A 20,944-nucleotide genomic window follows, 5' to 3' on the forward strand; every position below is an offset into this window, starting at 1 on the left:
AGCAGTGGACTGGTTGGTTGCTTCCCTTCTCCAAGACCCAGCCCCGTGTCTGCCTTACAAGACAACCTGGCCCTCCTACTCCCAGAAGACGCTGTGTTCTGAGGAGCTGGGTGGCAAGAAATCAAGCAAAGGAGAGTCTCAGTTTCCCTCTTTGCGATCTCTGCTTCCTCAGATGTAAAGGTAAGACATGCGCACCTGAACTGATCGTGGAAAGGGAAGCACCCTGACAGCCCTGAATCAACGCCCCGTGCAGATGCTGTGTAAATGCAGGTCACCGCGGGGAAGCCCTTCAGGCCAGGAAAGGAGTCCTGGGGACAGCCTCAGAGCTTAGGGGCTATAAAAGAATTCTGAGCCGAGAACTGTCCAGACTGCCTAGGGGAAACTGCTGCTGCTAAGTCACTTCAGTCGTGTCCGACTCTGTGCAACCCCATAGATGGCAGCCCACCAGGCTCCCCCGTCCCTGGGATTCTCCAGGCAAGAACACTGGAGTGGGTTGCCATTTCCTTCTCCAATGCGTGAAAGTGAAGTCGCTCAGTCGTGACCAACTCTTAGCGACCCCATGGACTGCAGCCCACCAGGCTCCTCCGTCCATGGGATTTTCCAGGCACGAGTACTGGAGTGGGGTGCCATGGGCATCCTTAACTCCCAACTGTTACCAATAATTGCCAATTACTGTAATTACCAATAATACTCTGGGATTCCTAGCATCCTTTCAAACAATGTAACTTCAGATCTGAAAATTCCTGATGAGTGGAAAACAATACTACTTTAATTTCCATTTCACCAAGATATCTGAAACACAGGGAGGGGTTAACTTACCCACAACCACTGAGCAACCAGGCCAAGACAACAGGCGGTGATCCTAATCCCTGGCTAAATTCTCTTTCTGCTGAATCGTAACCCAGGTGTTTCCACTGGTGCCCGGGGAGCTTTAAGTAACACAGATTCTCAGGTACTGATTTAAAGGTGTGGAGCCTGGGCTTCAGTTCAGGTGAGGCGTTAAACCCCACCTGGCCTCAGGGCTTCTCCCCACAGGCACAAGGGCTGCGTGAGGAGGCCGGGGGAAGACAGAACTCCCAGCGGACTGAGGCCTGGTAAAGGAGGGACAGCTTTCCAGCAACAGATGGCCCGCAGCTCAGGCCTGGCTCCAGAATAGGGAAGAGATGATGATCAGAAATAGAAACGCGGCGAGAGGCATCGGCCGTGCGCATCACGCCTCATGCAGCTGCCACAGCTTTGACCAGGGAAAACGCTTCTCTTGTCCTGCTTTTTGCCACAGACCCTCCTCTGCTCGGACTAGGGGGAGAGACAAGGGCAGCAGATAGAATACGAATGAAAGCAGCTGAATGGACCACTCTCCTCGAGCTGGGAGAGGATAGAGAGCTGCACCCTTTGAAGGTCGGGGCAGGAGGCTGCACGCAGGCCCTGTTCCTCAGAGCAGTGGGCATCCACTCAGTTACCTAGGGGAGATGACAACCCTTTTCTGTGGTCTAGATGTAGGGTTAGAGGCCCCACCCCAGGTCAATCTCTTGCTCTCTGCCCGGCTCATTCTCCAGGCCTTCCCTTCCCCCATGCTCTTGGGGATCCTAATAAAATAATCAACAGTTGGGGGGAAAAAGGTAAACCTTTATTTGGAAAAGAGAATTCAAATGACCATTTAAACCCCCCTTTCATTTCCAAAACAGAAACAAGTAAGAAAACAAGGAAAAGATTATCTATCAAGCTCCTGCCCTCTGCCATCTTTAGCCATTTTTAAACTACACTGCCTGGCAGAAGAGAAGAGCTGATGGGCCCTAGTTCTAGGAACCAAGGAGACCACCTCAGGAGATGTCCAGGAAGAGACAAACAGAATGGATGGTGGGGTGTGGACAGATGGGCCTGGGGCTCAGACAGGCACATGCCCAGTACCCAGGAAACAATGTTTAAAAATACACACGCAGAGATAAATCCCCCAGAACCAAGGCATGGAAAGCTTATAACCATGAATGCAGCAGCTGAATCCAAGCTGGGTCTTTGGCTCTCAAAAAAAAAAAAAAAAAGAGAAAACGTGAACCTCAGCTAACTGTCCCTAACTTTAGCCTCTCTCAGCTATATCCTCCAGTCCCGCTCTGGGGGCCACATCTGCAGGGCCAGCAGCAGCTACTCTGAGTGACGGGAGGTGTGAGGAGGAGCCGGCCAGGAACACCCCACGCCATGCCCAGCAATGAAAGGCTATAAGGCCTGCAGTGACTCGTGTGGGCGAGGGAGCCCCCTGAATGGGCCAGAGAGGGGGAAAGCAGGGACAACCAGCAGCGGAGGCTGGGCCAGCTGGAGCAAACCCTCAAGCACTGCCATGTCTGCGTCTCGGGCCACTTTTGCCCAAGGCTGCCTTTCTACTGAGAAGGTTTGGCCTGGGCTCAATCTCGGGCTTTTCTATGGGCAAAAAAAGGGAAGGGAATGTGGTCGGCAGCAAACAGTAAAAAGCAGTGGGAGGAGAGGAACAGAGAGCTGCAGCTGAGGTGTGTGAGGCAAGAGGGCAAGTCCCTGAGGTCTCGAGTCCGCTGGCCTGCTCTCCTGCCCCAGGACTCCCACCCTCACCCCGGTCCTCCAGGGAGACCAGAGTTTTCTGACAGTTCTTTCTACTCAGCCTTGAAGCGCTCTGAACCTCGAACCACTCTCTCTGCCCACTGACCCTCCACCCGCCGCCACAGGGCAGCCTGGGGAAAGGGCCCAGCCCTGGGGAAAGCACGCAGGCTGGTGAGGCGCTCTGGGCAGGAGGCTCAGAGGCTGCAAAGACCGGAAGTGCACCCAAGTCTGCGGGGCCCACTTGTTCCAGAGCCCCAATGGAGAGGACCCCCTGGTTGGCCAGATGAATGCCTAATGAAACATAAGATAAAGGGAGAGCAGAGCCCGTGACCCACGGCCCCAGCGTGGCAAGCAGGCTGGTCAGAGACAGGCGTGACCACACAGAAGAGCGCGTCTCAACATGTGCGTGTCTGTGCATGTCTGCAGGAGGGTTGGGCCCTCGGGTCTCAGGCAGGGAGAAGGTCGGGTCAGAAGGCACCACCAAGAAGTGGCCTAAAAACAAATAACCAAGGAGATCAGTAGCTCCCGCAACCCTGGTAATCAAAAATCAGTGGGCAGCGCTGGATACATGGAGGGAAGGGGGGACCCCCCGCTTGTGCCTCTCCCGAGGCCACCCCCTCATGTGGCACAGGGTTAGGAAGAGGCTGGGGCGGGGCAGGGACCACAGGCAGAGAATGTGGACAGGCCTGGAGAAAATCTAACCGTGGGGGAGAAGGGAATGAGGAGGGGGTGGGGAGGGGACGTTAAGTTTCTTGGATCTAAGTTTCCAGAAGCGTGGGATATTTCCACAGTCTCATCCGATGAGCTCTTCTAGAAGAGAAGAAGCGCTCTTCCCCTGGGAGCCCATCATGGGGCCGCGATTTCCATCCCGAAGCTAGCCAGTAGGCAGAGGTGGTCTGAAGAGCAGAAGGGGTTGGGTAAGCCGTTGGCAGCCCAGAGGATCTCTTCAGAGAGGAGCGAGAGCCGGCCCAGGAGCTTGAGGGTTCCATCCTGATACAGCCTGCGATCTGGAGCACAGAGCGGAGGCCGGTGGGCGATGCAGCCACCACCACATGTCCCGGGGCGGGAGGGGGCCTGTGGGAGCTTCACCTTCAAGACGCTGCATCTTCTCAGCCACCCACCCTCCCTCTCACCTCCTGCAGCCTCTTGGACGCTCCATAATATGTCAGTGAATGGAGTGAGTGGGTTCGGGGGCTGTACCAAACTAGAGAATGCACCTCCAAGCCCAGAATTACAAGATCTTCCGATTTTCCAAGAGAAGTCAGAGAGTTTCTGTGCAAAATCTGATTTTTAAACATAAAACCCAAACACTGTAAAAGACATGCTTTAAAGAAAATAGGCGTGGGGCTGGCAGACTGCCACACTGTGACTACAGTGAGGGGCGAGAGGACAAGAAACTGGCTGGGTTTCTAACCTCACCAGACCCTCACTAGCCAGCTGCACTGAACAAATCCAATCACCTCCGAGTGCTCTATTTTCATCTTGAGAAAGGAGGGATGGCTTGTTCTGCTACAAAGATAAAAAGAGAAGCCGGGCAAAGGGCCTAAGGGAAGTACGATGAGGATGACCAGCGTCAGGCAGGTCTGAGATCTGCTCCTTTGCCAGGCAGGTCACAGCAGCCCAAGTCATGTGATCAGATGCCTGACCTACCATCAGCTCCCAGAGACTCTTGGGGGTGGCGTCTGGGAATCCAGGATCCACCAGGCTTACCAGTTCTATTCCCATTCTCGCAGGACTCAGCTGAGAAGAAGATATAATCCACTGTCGTTCCCAGACCCAGGGGCATTGTGGTGACCTCTGGGCGGCCGTGCTGGGGCAGGAAATGAGTATACACCGAGGTCAGGTGTAGGCAGTGCTGGATGGTGCCTGCAGTCCTACGGGGTGGAGGGGGCGATAACCAGTCAGCAAACGCTACTGAACTTCTCCCAGGGTCACTTCTCTGTGGATTTTATAAAGCTTTTTAATGGATGACCCCAAATAACTCAACCTCAGCAAGTTCCTTCCCATGCTAACCAGAGATGGAGAGTCTTCGCTAAATCAGCCTAGAAACAGACACATTTATATTCAGCCCTGTTGATGTTCCTTATCCCCCACCCTCCTCTTGCTACCTGGTGAAGTGTATACCTCATGTACCCTTGTCTGTGGGTCAGCAGGCTCTTCTGTGAGGCCTCACGCCCTAAGGAAACGTGCACGGGGTTTTCATCTGTAAGAACCTGGGTGGATCGCCTCTGGCCTCTGCACACCTCTATGTTCCTCCATAACCTTATCACATATTAGGGGGAAGAGAAAACTCAGCAAAGTGTTCCCCCAAATCAGGCCCAGGAAAGCCAAAAGGAGCCTCTCTAATACACCTCAATGGAGCTGCGATGCAAGCAGAGGGAACTGGAAGAAAATTACCTGGGGACATCGGGCTCAGACTCAGATGTATCTTCCTCAATGACAGACTCAGCCCAGCCAGCAGGTCGCTCTATAGAAGACCGGAAAGAGGAGTTTTATCACTCAAAGACAGGGAAGGAGGGTCAGAACTTTGCACCCTGAAACGGCAGTCAGATCCTTGACTGGATTGTTCCAGAAGGGAAAAGGGAAAGAAAAAACATGAAAGGAGTAAGAAAACAATGGACCGGAGTCAGGAACCTCAGGGAGCAGACAGACAGGGGCCTCTGACGCAGACATCTCTTCCCTGGTTCAGCAGCTTTTTAAAAAATTTACACTTTAAGTTTTAGAATAGGTAATAACAGTTACATGGTTACAAAAACCAAAATGTAGAGAAAAACCTCAGTGAAAAGTCTCCTTCCTACTCTGGGGCCCTTGCCACTCAATTCCTCTCCCGAGGGGCAACCAACATTACCAAATCCCTGGTGTATTCCTCTAGAATCTTTTATCCCACACAATCCATTGTGTATTTACACATATCTACATATGTATGCACATACATATGTATGTATACCCTTACACACATATATGCATCCGTACTTACACATACCTATATATATACACACACACACTCAAAGAAAAAAAGACACACGTTACCATTATCAGGAGAGAAAGAGCGAATATTATTACAGGTCCTACTGGGCATGCTACAGTTCCTGGGGTCATAAAGAATCAGACATGACTTAGCGACGAAACAACAACTACTGACATTAGTAAGTGTTATGGACTGAATATTTGTGTCTCTTCAAAATATGTTTAAGTGCTAACCCTCAATGGGACAGCATTTAGGAAGTGGGGCCTTCAGGAGGTAATCTGGCATTGAGGGTGAAGCCTTCATGAATAGGATTGATGCCTTTTTAAAAGGGATCCCAGAGAGCTGTCTCACCCTCTCTCTGCTGTGTGCAGATGCAACAAGTTGGCAGTTAGCAAACAGAGCAGAGTCCTCACCAGAACCAGACCACGCTGGCACCTGGGCCCTGAACTTCCAGACTCCTGAACAGTGAAAAATAAAGTTCTGTTGTTCATAACCCACTCATCTATGGTATTTTGTTTAACAATCCAAACTAAGAAAATAGAATAACAAGGATCAACAAAATTGACAAACACTTAAGACAGACTGACGAAGAAAAAAAGAGAAGACTCAAATTACTAAAACCAGGATTAAAAGAGAGGACCATCACTACCGATCTTACAGAAATTTAAAAATTATAAGGATACAGTTAAAAACGGTATACCAACAATCTAGATGACTTAGGTAAAATGGAAAAATTCCTAAAAAGACAAAAACTACATAAACTCATTCAAGAAAAAGAAGAAAATCTGAATTAGCAATTGTTGTATATTATGACCAAGTATTTTTATCCTAGAAATGTAACGGTTTAACAACTGAAAATCAATTAATAGAATATTGAAGAACAAAAACCATGATCATCTGAATAGACAGAAAAAACCTTTGACATAATTCAACACTCCTTTATGAAATAAAAAACCCAAACTAAAAGCAAAACAAAACTCACAACACTAAAAAAAACTAGGAATGGGGCTTCCCGGCTGGCTAAGTAGTAAAGAGTCTGCCTGCCAATGCAGGAGACATGGGTTCAATCCGTGGTCCGGGAGGGTCCCGCATGCCTCGGAGCAACTAAGCCCACGTGTCACAACTATTGATAGTTTGATATATGGCCAAGTCTCAGGAATTTCCTGTGGATATTTTAAAAACTTGTCTTTGCTCTGCCTTTGAAGTTCAGAGTTTAATATGTATCAACGAGATTTACCATACAACATGTTACTTCAGTTCAGTCGCTCAGTCATGTCTGACTCTCTGCAACCCCAAGGACTGCAGCATGCCAGCCTTCCCTGTCCATCGCCGACTCCCAGAGCTTACCCAAACTCATGTCCATTGAGTCGGTGATGACATCCAACCATCTCATCTTCTGTTGTCCCCTTTCCCTCCCACCTTCAATCTTTCCCAGCATCAGGGTCTTCTTCAATGAGTCAGTTCTTCGCATCAGGTGGCCAAAGTATTGGAGCTTCAGCTTCAGCATTGGTCCTTCCAGTGAACACTCAGGACTGATCTCCTTTAGGATGGACTGGTTGGATCTCCTTGCAGTCTGAGGGACTCTCAAGAGTCTTCTCCAACACCACAGCTCAAAAGCATCAATTCTTCAGTGCTCAGCTTTCTTGACAGTCCAACTCTCATATCCATCCATGACTACTGGAAAAATCATAGTTTGACTAGATGGACCTTTGTCAGCAAAGTAATGTCTCTGCTTTTTAATATGCTATCTAGGTTGGTCATAGCTTTTCTTCCAAGGAGCAAGTGTCTTTTACTTTCATGGCTGCAGTCACCATCTGCAGTGATTTTAGAGCCCAAGAAAATAAAATCTCTCACTGTTTCCATTGTTTCCCCATCTATCTTCCATGAAGTGATGGGACCAGATGCCATGATCTTAGTTTTATGAATGTTGAATTTTAAGCCAGCATTTTCTCTCTCCTCTTTCACTTTCATCAAGAGGCTCTTTAGTTCTTCTTCACTTTCTGCCATAAGGCAAGAGTCATATGTATATCTGAGGTTATTGATACTTCTCCCAGCAATCTTGATTCCAGCTTGTGCTTCTTCCAGCTCAGCATTTCACATGATGTACTCTGCATAGAAGTTAAATAAGCAGGGTGACATATACAGCCTTGACGTACTCCCTTCCGGATTTAGAACCAGTCTGTTGTTCCATGTCCAGTTCTAACTGTTGCTTCTTGACCTGCATTCAGATTTCTCAGGAGGCAGGTCAGGTGGTCTGGTAGTCCTATCTCTTGAAGAATTTTCTACAGTTTGCTGTGATCCACACAGTCAAAGGCTTTGGCGTAGTCTATAAAGCAGATGTTTTTTGAGAACTCTTGCTTTTTCAATTATTTAACGGATGTTGGCAATTTGATCTCCGGTTCCTCTGCCTTTTTCTAAATCCAGCTTGAACATCTGGAAGTTCACGGTTCATGTATTGCTGAAGCCTGGCTTGGAGAATTTTGAGCATTACACTACTAACGTGTGAGATGAGTGCAACTGTGTGGTAGTTTGAGCGTTCTTTGGCATTGCCTTTCCTTGGGATTGGAATGAAACCTGTGCCAAGAGCGATGCTTCTTAAGGCCCACTTGACTTCGCATTCCAGGATGTCTGGTTCCAGGTGAGTGATCACACCATCAGTTTATCTGGGTCATGAAGATTTTTTTTGTATAGTTCTTCTGTGTATTCTTGCCACCTGTTCTTAATATCTTCTGCTTCTGCACTCATTTCACATGCTAGCAAGGTAATGCTCAAAATCCTCCAAGTTAGGCTTCAACAGTACGTGAAGCGAGAACTTCCAGATGTACAAGTTTGATTTAGAAAAAGCAGAGGAACCAGACATCAAATTGCCAACATTCGTTGGATCATAGAAAAAGCTAGAGAATCCCAGAAAAACATCTACTTCTGTTTCACTGATTACATGAAAACCTTTGACTGTGTGGATAACAACAAACTGGAAAATTCTTAAAGAGATGGGAATGCCAGACCACCTTACTTGCCTCCTGAGAAACCTGTATGTGGGTTAAAAAGCAACAGTTAGAACCAGACATGGAACAATGGACTGGTTCAAAATTGGGAAAGGAGTACAACAAGGCTGTATACTGTCACCCTGCTTATTTAACTTCTATGCAGAGTACTTCATGTGAAATGCCAGGCTGGATGAATCACAAGCTGGAATCAAGACTGCCAGGAGAAATATCAACAGCCTTAGATATGCAGATGATACCACTCTAATGGCAGAAAGTAAAGAGCAACTAAAAAGCCTCTTGATGAGGGTAAAGGAGGAGAGCGAAAAACTGATTTAAAACTCAACATTCAAAAAACTAAAATCATGGCATCTGTTTCATAACAAATAGAAGGGGAAAAAATGGAAGCGGTGACAGATTTTATTTTCTTAGGCTCCAAAATCACTGTGGACATTAAGTGCAGTAATGAAATTTATTTATTTTTTTTTTTTTTCAGTAATGAAATTTAAAAGACACTTGCACTTTGGAAGGAAAGCTATGACAAACCTAGACACTGTATTAAAAAGCAGAGACATCACTTTACCGACAAAGGTCCCTATAGTCAAGGCTATGGGTTTTCCAGTAGCCATGTATGGATGTGAAGTTGGACCATAAAGAAGACTGAGCACTGAAGAATTTATGCTTTTGAATTGTGGTGCTAGAAAAGACTCTTGAGAGTCCTTTGGACTGCAAGGAGACCAAACCAGTCAATCCTAAAGGAAATCAACCATGAATATTCATTGGAAGGACAGATGCTGAATCTGAAGCTCCAACACTTTGGCCATCTGATGCAAAGAGTAGACTCACTGGAAAAAAGCCTAATGCTGGAAAAGAGCCTAATGCTGGAAAAGACTTAGGGCAGGAGGAGAAGAGGCCAACAGAGCATGAGATGGTTAGATAACATCACTCACTCAATGGACATGAGTTTGAGCAAACTCTGGGAGATAACAAGGGACAGGAAAGCCTGGCATCCTGCAGTCCATGGGATTGCAAAGAGTTGGATACAATTTAGCGACTAAACAACCACCATATCCAATTAAGTGAAAGTTGCTCAGTTGTGTCCAGGCCAGAATACTGGAGTGGTAGCCTTTCCCTTCTCCAGGGGATCATCTCAATCCAGGGATCGAACCCAGGTCTCCCACAATGCAGGAGGATTCTTTACCAGCTCAGCCACAAGGGAAGCCCATATCCAATTAAAAGGAATTCCAAAAAGAGGAAGCAGAAAGTAGAAAATTATTGAAAAAATATTACCAGCAAACCATCATGAAATTTCAGAAATCAAGGGATTAGAGAGCATGACTAGTCTCAGGGAGGCAAAATATGTGACATACAAAGAAAGGATCAAGAATCAAAATAGAAGCAGACTTCTCCCAGAGTTTGCTCAAACTCATGTCCATTGAGTGAGCGATGTTATCTAACCATCTCATCCTCTGTTGGAGCCTGCAAGACAATGGACTAAATTACTTTCCAAACTAGACCTTTACCCTTACCAAAACCTCATACAAGTGTGAGAACAAAAAACAGAAAAAAAAAAAAAATCAAGTGTTTTTGTTTTTGTTAGCACATGAAAAGAAAAACCAAAGAGAAAGAAAACGGATTCCCTCAGCAGCAAGTTCTCCTCCTGCAGCTCTGTGTATGAACAGCACCTCTCTGGCAGTTACAGGGGACCCACGCCTCTGCCTGCCCCACCAGGCCTCATGAGCACACTGGCCCCAACTGCCCCCATCTGAGCTAAGACAGCTTCCCAAACCATTCAGCACTGGTAGCAGCAGAGAAAGTAAGGTCTGCAAATACTTGGGAAAAGGATAGTAAGTTGTGCAGAAATAGGCCAGTGCGAAAACTGTACTTTGAATTTTCCAGGTTCAAAACCTGATCAGGTCGCCTTTGCTCTGTGGCCATCTGGCCAGTTTGTAAATAGTAGTTGCTGCTGCTAAGTCACTTCAGTCGTGTCTGACTCTGTGCGACCCCATAGACGGCAGCCCACCAGGCTCCCCCGTCCCTGGGATTTTCCAGGCAAGAACATTGAGTGGGTTGCCATTTCCTTCTCTAATGCATCAAAGTGAAAGGTGAAAGTGAAGTCGCTCAGTCATGTCCGACTCTTAGCGACCCTATGGACTGCAGCCTCCCAGCCTCCTCTGTTCATGGGGTTTTCCAGACAAGAGTACTAGAGTAGACTGCCATTGCCTTCTCCTGTAAATAGTAGTTAGTCCACTGTCTTACAAAAGTCATCTATTAGCAACTGTTTTTTTTTCCTAGAATGCACTTAACTAGGCTCACGGTTTATTCTTTCATGTTAAAAGACCCAAAGCTCTGTAAATAAATGGAAATATGCAAGTGCTCATGAAAAAGAAAACACAGTAACCCCTTTTGGTGTCTTTAAGAACCATACTGGAAAGAAGAAACCACTAATAGTTAAAAATATTTATAAGAGGGGGACTTAAAATTTAGATTCCCATCTTATGAAGTATTCCCTCAAAAAGAGAATGAGGGAGCGTGAGAATCACAGTGTTTCTTTTTTTTCATTTGTGTGATGTAAAACACACTAGCACATCCAATGTCAACTTGTGGGAAAGTCAGACCATCACTACCTACCACTGAGCTCCTCTTGCAACTCAGATGCTTCCCATTAAAGTCAGTATCACAGTCAAGTTGGCAAGTTTTACTGTGCACAGTTGGGCTGGATGACTCTGGCAGCAGATTGGAAATATTATTTGATAGCACATCTAAACAAATCCTCCAGAAAAAAAGATGACTCACTATGATGTCCTCGTACTGAACTCGTCTTTCTACCCATGGTCTAAAAGTGATGGTAGCTTTTTAGACTTGGGGTCTTCAAAAAAGATTCATCAGGAGCCTGTTCAGCCCTGGATGGGGCTACTGAACAAACAGAAAGGCATGTTCACAGTTTGTGGAGGATGGGTGTGTTTAATCTCAATTTTGAAAATACTGCTATTATTGGGCACTGTTAGTGAACTGGATATTTTCCCCCTACATAATGATTCTACTTACAAAGTGATTGTCAGTATGTATTTAAAGTTCTTATTTTGTTATTAAATCAAAATGCTTATTTTATGTTTCAAGTACAGTACTGATTTTTTAAAAACAATCTATTCTTAACATGGAATTACCTATGTGGGATCCTACTACTGTTTAACTTGAGGATTCTGAATTCTTAAAACACTCATCCACAGCTTCCCTACCTGAGTCCAACTGATACAAGCACTTACCCCAGTTCCTGGCACATGCCAGTCGCTCTGTGAACAATTTTATTGTTACCACCACAGCTGTAATAATACATTAGAGCTTTGCAATTAAAAAAAAAAAAAAAAAAAACCCAAGCCATTGAAATGCTCACTTCTTTGTGTAAAATCAAGTTAAATTCCTTCAAGAAAACAATGAGTTCATTGCTTACCACCAGTCCTTTTATTAATACTACAGTTTTTTCAGTCACTGCTTGGTCATCTTAAGTTATTCTTCTAGCATTTTCTTCAAGAATGAGTTTGGAAAAAAAAAAAAGAATGAGTTTGGATTGAGTATAAAATTCTTGAGACATACCTTCTTTCCTGGAAACTTTGCTCTCCAGTGTTCTAAAGTCGAATGTTAATTTTAAGAAATCTGAAACCTACCTAATTATTTTTACCTTTAAAGGTAGCCCAATTTAAAAAAAAAAAAAAAAAGGTATCCCACTCTTTTTGGTTCAGTTGTCCAAAAGATTCTTTCATCTTTGACTTCTGTTAACTTCATTAGGAGGTCTTACTGTCAATTCTCCTATGTCAGTTTTCCCTGAGATGTGGTATATCCGTATCAATCCAAAGATTCAGATCTCTTCATCTGGGGAAAATCTTCCTTATGTCCTACCTTTAAATGTTCCTTTTGTGCCATGATATTATTGGCTTTCTTCCTTGTAAATGCCAATTATGTATATGTTCAATCTCTGTAACTCCCACTCCCGTCATATTCTCCCCAGCACTTTCTATCTTTCCTGGCCTCTGCCTCTTGTTTTCAGCAATGCCTCTTCTCTCTTGTGCTGCATCTAATTTTGGCTTAATTTTAAGTGATTTTTTTTCACTTTTTATTCCACTTCTTTCCTGAGCTCAGCAGCTTACATTTCATCCTCTGGATCTGCATTCCAAGTAATGGGCATTTTCCTTATGACACAGGGTTGTGTGAGTCCTTTTAACCTTTACGTCTCCCAGCCAAAAGAAATGTGCAGCTCCGTAAGCATTTCATCTCCCCCCTGACACTTAAACAGACTGTTTCATGCAAAGATGGCTTGATTCCTTGATCAGTCTTTCCTCCAATGCCTCTCTGGACCAAAAGGGTTCATGCAATTTCATTTCACAACCTGTGCCATCCTATTCCTGTTGATATAACAAGGGATTCTGATTTTGTGCCTCAAGGTTCACGCCTCACCATGAGAAATGAACCCTGCTGGTCCTTTTTGAGATTCATACACAGTCCCACAGACAAGTCTCTCCACACCTCCTCCAGCTGGATTGCCAGTGCTTCTTGCAGCCATTCCACCTGTGCTGTGCTTCCCGATTTCAGATATCTTCAGGTCTCCTGGCGTTCTCAAAGATGGAGTTTGATTTTTTTTCTTTTCCATTCTCCTTGTTGCTTTGCAGTAGTAGTTTCAAAGACAAGAAGTGGACAATGTCAAGTATATACTCTGCTATGTACCATCTGAAAGTTCCCAGTAGGAGTAACTTTTTATTACAACCAGGAGTACTGTCACCTTACGATTTTCACGTCTGTTTTCTCTCTCATGTATGTTGTACACATGCTAGATATGTATTAGCAACTTTAGCTTACAAAGCTTCTGGCATACTCAAACCTGGTTAGAACCCAAGTCTCTTGATTCCTAGTCCATGTTCTCAACACGTTGCACATGGCCAGTGAACCTCACTGACCTTCCCCTTAAGTGTATTTTTTACCAGAATCTGATATCTAAGAATTATACCTACAGAAGACTAAAAACCCACATAACTGACAAACATCAGAAGTGAAGAGGAAAGAAGACCAAGCTCACTTAGTTGGACAAGTCAGGGAGCAAGCTGAGCCCCCGTTACCTGGCTTAGTGTCTGTCACTCCTTCCAGAAGAACCAGTCCCACAGGTCGCCGGCAGGCCATGCTGCAGAAGCGGAAACGCAGCAGGAAGTCTCGGCTATACTTGCGTCTCTCTGTAGACCAGGGAAAGCCATACAGTGAAAGAAAGGAAGAGGAGTCACGTGCTGGGACTTCCTCAATCCCAAGAAGCTTCCAGTGCAGGGACACAGAGGGAGTCTGGCCCTGAAGACGAGGAGATTTTCCAAAAGCTATGACGGACAGTTGTCCATTTCACTGGGGGACCACGAGGAGGACGATGAAAAATATAAAGGAATGTGCTCAGAAAACTGAGGGAATTACGCCTTCTCTTGTCAATGAGGTGCCAGCTTTCTCCCAGAATGGGCAGGGAGGGACAACCAAGCGAGACGATGGCACGTGCTCACCTGAGCTCGTGGGGTGACAGGAGGTGACATACTGACAGTAGTCAGTGATACCCAGGGAGCTGGGCCACAGTGGGGCCTGCAGCTTCCTCTGATAAAGCTGATGGGAGAAGTCTTCCTGTCCAGATACCTATGAGCAAAGAGCAGACGGCAATGAGGAATCCGAGATGGAGAAAGAGAGAAGCCCGTGTTTGGGGACATACACACACACAGTCACACACTACATACAAAACACGTCAGTCTCAGGGGAAAGTTAAACATAAGGAACTAATTAAAGCTATTTTTTGTTAATTAGAAACACTGCAATGTCCACAAGACAGGGATAAGGGGAAAGAGAATAATGTGAAACAAAGAGAAGAGAACCATATGAACACAGGGTCCCCTGAATTTCACCTTGGAAAAATCTACACTACTCTGCCAGGGAGTATCTGCTTTCAAGGGCTTTAATTTGCCATGGGAAAAGGTTTGGATCTTTGGATCTTCTGGATCGAAGTCTAGCATCTAAAGCCCATTACTGGGAAATCACAGGGTCAAACCAAACGGGAAATGCACCAAAGCACTTTACCGTATCTACGCCACCATCCTCGGTCAAAGCCCGTGAGCAGCCTGGGAGCGGACCGAACATAGTAGGGGAAACATTTGGCAGCATCAGTCATCTGCACATCTCCAACGCGTGTTTCATTTACAAACAACAAATATTTGAATGCCAACTATGTGCAAGACACTAGCCATGTGCTGGGGAGATAATCTCTCCGCCCGCAAAGGACAAACATTTTCAGTATGCCATCAGAAGAAAACACACCTTCAACTGAATGGCCATTTACTAGCCGTGTGACTTTGGGCAAGTCAGTTAACACCTCTTGGGTTCAATATCCTCTCCTATTGAATGGGATAATAATACGACAGACAACCAAGAATCTCGACAACAATAACCACTACCAATTACTGACTGCTCCCTTTGAAGCAGGAACTGGAAAACACTCTATGTGCATTATTTTAATGAATCCACCAAAGAAGACCCTCAGAAGTAGGTCTCATCATATTCCCCAGGGTCTGATGAGGCCAATGGGGCTCACAGAAGGGAAGTAACTTGCCCAAGGTGGCAGAGCAGGGATCTGAATGCAGGACTGTCTGGCTTCCAAATGAGTGCTCTGAATCACTTTGTTTAATGGCAGCTGTCATGTGGGAGGCCCTTTTCAAGCCTACTTCTCATTCCCTGAGCCCCTTGGTAACAGCAGCAGCCTCCTGGCAGGATAATGCCTTCCTCTTTGCATGTGGCAACCAGGACATCGCTGGCACTTAAGTAACCTCATTAAAATAAAAGCCCAAAGGACTCGACAATAATTCAGTCCTCTTACGTCCTTTCTCCACCGCGCCTTGCCAAAAGTTAAGGAACAAATTGGATCAGCAGGGGCAAAAGAGAGAAACAAGGAGATTAAGTGACATATAAAGGAATCAGCACAAGCTGAATGCTCCTCAGCAGGGCTAAATGAACCACAATAAAACTGTAATACAGCTATGTTACAAAGATTCAGCAGTCAATAGGAATGAGATAGATACGTATGTACATTGTTGAGTAAAAAAAATAAAAGCTAGAAAATGAAATATACAGTAATATGTCACGTTTATAAACACATACAATAGATTAGATATCAGCCGTTAGAAGCAGTCTCAGCCTAGTATTGGAGGGCAAGAGCCCTGGGGCCAGACCGCCTGATTACAAATCCTAGCTCCACCACTAACAACCTGCACAAACTAGAGAGAGTAAATGACCTAACTTTCTCTCTGCCTTAGGTTTCTCACTTCTAAAATAGAAGCAATGATAGAACTTGTGGAAACTGATGAGTTAACGTAGGTAAAGTGCTTAAAATAGCATCTGGCAGAGTAAGTGATTCATAAATAGAGACTATGACAGTTACATCACCACAGCAGTTTAGGTAGCACTGCAAAAGCACAGAAAATGACCTGGAAGAACACCACCAAACTCTGAACAGTTATTACATGACTCTAAGGGGAGACGTGGGAAATGCGGGTAATAAAGCAGGCTTTGGTCTGAAGCCTGCTTTATTACCGGCCTTTCCCACGTCTCCCCTTAGAGTCATGTAATAATCCTTGAATCCTTATAGAGAGGTACTTGTGTACATCTGTGCATTTACTTATGTACTTGTAAACTAAACATAAATTAATGATAAAAACTGAAAGGATTCCAGTATACCAAAGGCACTCAAGAGCTCCTAACTTCCAGGTGTGGGTACCAGAGCTAAAAACAGGACAAGAGAAAGCCGGAGGGAGGCAGCACAGGTGTCCCTTGGGTCCCTGCCACACAAGCAGCCCTGCATGCTGCAACCCAATCCCCCTCTAAGCCAACCCCGCAGTGGCTGCTCCCATCTCACCTTCCAGGCTGGCATCCCGTGATACTGGAGCTCCCCGTCCCTGATGAAGTTGTAGAGAGGCGAGTCGGGGACAGAGTTCAGGTCCCCACACAGGACGATGGGGCAGTGGCTGCCATCTGACAGCCTGGCCACTTTGTCCACTTCAGCCAGGAGAATGGCCATCTGGGCCAGCTTGACGTCGCCCCGCCGTGGGTTGTACAGGACGTGGGTATTTGCCACACATAAGGGGGCCACCGAGACTTGCCCCAGGCCTTCTGGGACCAGTGGCTGCAGCAGCAACACTAAGCCCACGTTGTCCCGATTGAGGAGCTCCAAGCCAGGCCGAAAGTACTCCACGGGGCTGGCGCAGAGCAGACGGAATCTCGTGGGCTTGTAGCAGACAGCACAGCCATCTGTCTTACACCCGGTCCTCCTCTTGTAGAAACAGGTAAAGCCTGCAAGGAACACCCCGTCAAGGAGATGGGTCAGGGCCCTTGACCCGATGGCAGTAGCCCAGGTGTGTGCACCCAGTGACCGCTCCTGCTGCTCAACACGGGGGAGTCCGTGCCCTGACACATCCCTGGGTTCTGCAGAGGTTCCCTTACAGCGGTAACCAGATGGCTGTGCAGCTAGAAGGCGAAGGAGGGACAGAAGGGTGTGATAGGAAAAGCATGGACTCCAGGGTGAGACAAGTTGGAGTCCAGGCTCCACAAGCTGTGAGCTTTTTTATTTATAGCTTTGTGACCTTTGAGCTAGCCACTCAAATTTTCTGAACCTCAGTCTCCTCCCTATAAAATGGGTATAATAATTTCAGCCTCAGAGAGTTGGTAAATAGATGTAAATAAATGGCAATGGATGTCAGAACTACTTTAAAACTTCAGGACTCTTGTTTTTCTTCTAACTCCACACGAGGGAGCTAGCTCACAGGTGAGAGGGTTTACTGAGAAGAAAGAAGAGATGATGCATTCAAGAGAGGGCAGACAGGGTGGGAGGAAAAGAGACTGGCACACGCGCCAGGGAGCGGCATTACCCATCATTCTCAGAGAGGGCTCCAGCTGCTCCCAGTAATGATCTTCCTGGACTTCCTGGAGACACAAGATCTGGGGAAACAACACAGAGACCAGTCACTCCAGGGTAACGGAGGGCACCACAGTGCGACTCCCTCCCCATGAGCAGATGCTGAAGCCACGTGGGAAGCTGCCGTGGGTCTCAGGCTGGGCCACACTGACACTTCCTCTGGGGGCTGACTCTTCCCCGATTGCCACTGCAGCAAAGAACAGGCCCCAAGTGAAGGTGGATTTTCCTGCTCCTTGAATCCCTCAAGTCTTCCTCCCTGCACAAAGGCACTAGCGAGGGTGTACCTATGGAGAGGCGTCTTAGTATCTGTCCAAAACTCATTTACACCGGGCAGCAAGCTCCCATCCTAAGCCGGGCTCCAATCACATGAACAACTGTGGGTGAACTCATTTTTCTAAGGGCACAGGGAAACAGCCAGGGTCCGGAGCAAATGCAAGATGGCACAGCCCCATCCACCCCACCCTCCCCGCCCGCCTTCGCTTACGTCCGGGTCCCAGTGCTGGAATTCCTGCATGAGATTCGCAAAGCGATAGCTCCAGTTCAGGATGTCTGGGTGGCAATGCAGATAGAGCTCGGAGCTCTGCTGCATTAGGTCCTGGGCCAGGATATTATAGGACATCAGAGTGAACTGGAACTGAGGGCCATCCCCTGCCTCCAGGCCCTGAACATCTGGCTGAGTGGAGAAATCCTCCCATTCTCGCCACAAGATTTCTGCAAGGGGGTTGGGAAGAAGAGGTCCGTGGTTGAGTCCATGCTATCCACAGGGCCTACCATCTCTACTCCTGGCCCTCTGATACTGTGACAAAGTTCCCTTTCTCATTTTCCCTGTAATCCATCCCTTTCTGTGGTGATCTGAACAACACTCTAAGGACAGCCTCAGACCAGAGTAAGCTCCACAAAGCCAGAGATGATCTTGGCTTGTTCACCACTGTATCCCTAGTACCTGGCATAATACCTGGTATTTAGTACACTAAAGTCAAGGCTATGGTTTTTCCAGTGGTCATGTATGGATATGAGAGTTGGACTGTGAAGAAAGCTGAGAGCCAAAGAATTGATGCTTTTGCACTGTGGTGTTGGAGAAGACTCTTGAGAGTCCCTTGGACTACAAGGAGATCCAACCAGTCCATTCTGAAGATCAGCACTGGGTGTTCATTGGAAGGAATGATGCTAAAGCTGAAACTCCAGTACTTTGGCCACCTCATGCGAAGAGTTGACTCATTGGAAAAGACTCTGATGCTGGGAGGGATTGGGGGCAGGAGGAGAAGGGGACGACAGAGAATGAGATGGCTGGATGGCATCACTGACTTGATGGACGTGAGTCTGAATGAACTCCGGGAGTTGGTGATGGACAGTGAGGCCTGGTGTGCTGCAATTCATGGGGTTGCAAAGAGTCGGACACGAATGAGCGACTGAACTAAACTGAACTGAAAGTTCACTAAACATGGCCAGCAATTCCTCACTTTTGATAAAGCCATGGGTCTCCGGGGAATCACTCAGATGAATGCGCTTAACAGTCATCTGAGATTAAAGACATTTCTAGAGTAATCTCAGCCTTGGCTGTTTTCTGACCTCTACACCTAGAAGGGCCTATAGAACCAGAAACTGTAATGTGTCCCCTATATCCTCTGGAGCAGGGAGCCAGCTGTAGAGTGGATTGCAAACCTATGTGAGGCACAGCCCTCATTCTCCAAATTTTAACGGAAGCCCAATACGTAACACAGATAAAAATGGAGTTATCCTGTTTGGGGCACAGAGCGGAGTCCCTGAGAGCTCTCCACCCCTACCCCAGGTTCCTCCAGAGAATCAATAACACAGAGAATGAGAACTGGGGTCTGCTTTCAGTTCTACCACTACCTAGCTACGTGACTTTCAGCATGTCCTGCCACCTCTCCGAGCCTTGATGACTTCATCTCAAAAGGCCACAGGGCTAGATGAAATGACCTCTAAGGCCCCTCTGGATTTGCCGCTGCAAGTCTCAGAAAACCAAAATGTGGCAGCAGAGCTCCACAAAAAAGGGCCTTCTCTTTAGCAACGGCTTTGCCCACCTCCGAGACGACCGCTGCCCCAGCTCACTCAACCGGCTGTCAAGACTCACCGTGATACGGGATTTCCACTGGGGGAGGCTGCAGCTGCCCCAGACCCTCAAAGGGCCAGACGGGAGCCTCTTCCTGGGGCACAGGCTCCGGTGCGATGCTCCAGGCCACCACCGCGGGGTCCTCGTCCCACTGCTCTGTGGCCAGCGCACCCACAGGGAGGACGGCACAATCTGTGTACTGGCGGTGGGTCTGCACAGGCACTGCTGCCCACATTGGGCCCTCGACCTCCGGCAGCGGCTCCTCCTCTCCTAGCACCTCGGGAAAAGGCCCCTCCAGGTTCTCCGCTGCCCGCAGGTCACTCAGCTGCCTGCTGGACCACGTGTCCTCCGGAGCAGCATCCTGTTCTCCGGGATTATCCATCAGGAGGGCCAGGCTGCTCTCGGCGAGTCCCTTATCTACAAGGGGACCGTCGCTCACAGTTGACAGCACCTGGCTCAACCCTTCTTCCCTCCACTGCTGCAGCAGGCCCTCACACTCCTCCTGGTCGGGACCCCGAGGGGCCATGGCAAAGTTGCCTTCTACCTGGGAGGACGAGCTCTTCGCCAGGAGGACATTTTTCCGACATGTGAAGAAAGCATCTAAAAAGAAAGCCAAAATACCATGTTACAAGATGATGGCATCATTCAACTCACACTCCTCTCTCAACTTCTGACGTAAGTCTCACGTGCGTGCGTGCTCAGTCGCTTCAGTCGTGTCCGACTCTTTGTGACCCTATGGACCGTAGCCTGCCAGGCTCCTCTGTCCATGGGATTCTCCAGGCAGGAATACTGGAGTGGGTTGCCACGCCCTCCTCCAGGGGATCTTCCCGACCCAGGGCTTGAACCTTGGTCTCCTGTACTGCGGGCAGATTCTTTACCACTGAGCCACGGGAAAGCCAATAAGTCCCATACAAACAAGAATTATATCCACCGTGCTCATTGTTGTATCATCACTGAACCTGCCCGTTTTAGGGTCTGGAACATAATCATCACCAGAACCAAGTGCTTACTATGTGTCAGGCACTGTTCTAAGTACTTTAAAAGTATTTTAAAAGTACTTTAAAAGTAATTTACATGGTAGGGATCTGATAAATACTCTGTGCGTGAATGATAAGAATGGCTATCCCATATACTCGAGAACAGAGATGATCACATATAACCACACTCCTTTTGTCTGGAGGTTAAGAATCCTATTAACTTCAACTCTCTGGTTCTAAGAGCCACATGACACTGGAACCAGCTGCTGCTACTGCTGCTGCTAAGTCGCTTCAGTCGTGTCCGACTCTGTGCAACCCCATAGACGGCAGCCCACCAGGCTCCCCCGTCCCTGGGATTCTCCAGGCAAGAACACTGGAGTGGGTTGCCATTTCCTTCTCCAA

The 20,944-nt window shown here is 47.2% G+C and overlaps 1 protein-coding gene across 3 annotated transcripts in view; it reads right to left on the reverse strand.

The window, feature by feature from the left end:
• Positions 1-1,605: 1,605 nt before the first annotated feature.
• ANGEL1 (angel homolog 1 (Drosophila)) overlaps positions 1,606-20,944 on the reverse strand; it is a 68,521-nt gene continuing 49,182 nt past the window's right edge. For all 3 annotated transcript variants that reach the window (XM_010844380.1, XM_010844378.1, XM_010844379.1), the window contains 9 exons: positions 19,587-20,165; positions 17,976-18,202; positions 17,445-17,514; positions 16,436-16,869; positions 14,046-14,172; positions 13,626-13,736; positions 4,963-5,032; positions 4,276-4,439; positions 1,606-3,572 (listed from right to left, as the gene is read on the reverse strand). In XM_010844380.1, coding sequence (XP_010842682.1) covers positions 3,412-3,572; positions 4,276-4,439; positions 4,963-5,032; positions 13,626-13,736; positions 14,046-14,172; positions 16,436-16,869; positions 17,445-17,514; positions 17,976-18,202; positions 19,587-20,091 — 1,869 coding nt within the window. In that variant the 5' untranslated portion in view covers positions 20,092-20,165 and the 3' untranslated portion in view covers positions 1,606-3,411. The remainder of the gene's footprint in view (positions 3,573-4,275; positions 4,440-4,962; positions 5,033-13,625; positions 13,737-14,045; positions 14,173-16,435; positions 16,870-17,444; positions 17,515-17,975; positions 18,203-19,586; positions 20,166-20,944) is intronic.

This window comes from Bison bison, unplaced genomic scaffold, assembly GCF_000754665.1.
Source record: "Bison bison bison isolate TAMUID 2011002044 unplaced genomic scaffold, Bison_UMD1.0 scf7180017864201, whole genome shotgun sequence".
NCBI classification, from domain to species: domain Eukaryota; kingdom Metazoa; phylum Chordata; class Mammalia; order Artiodactyla; family Bovidae; genus Bison; species Bison bison.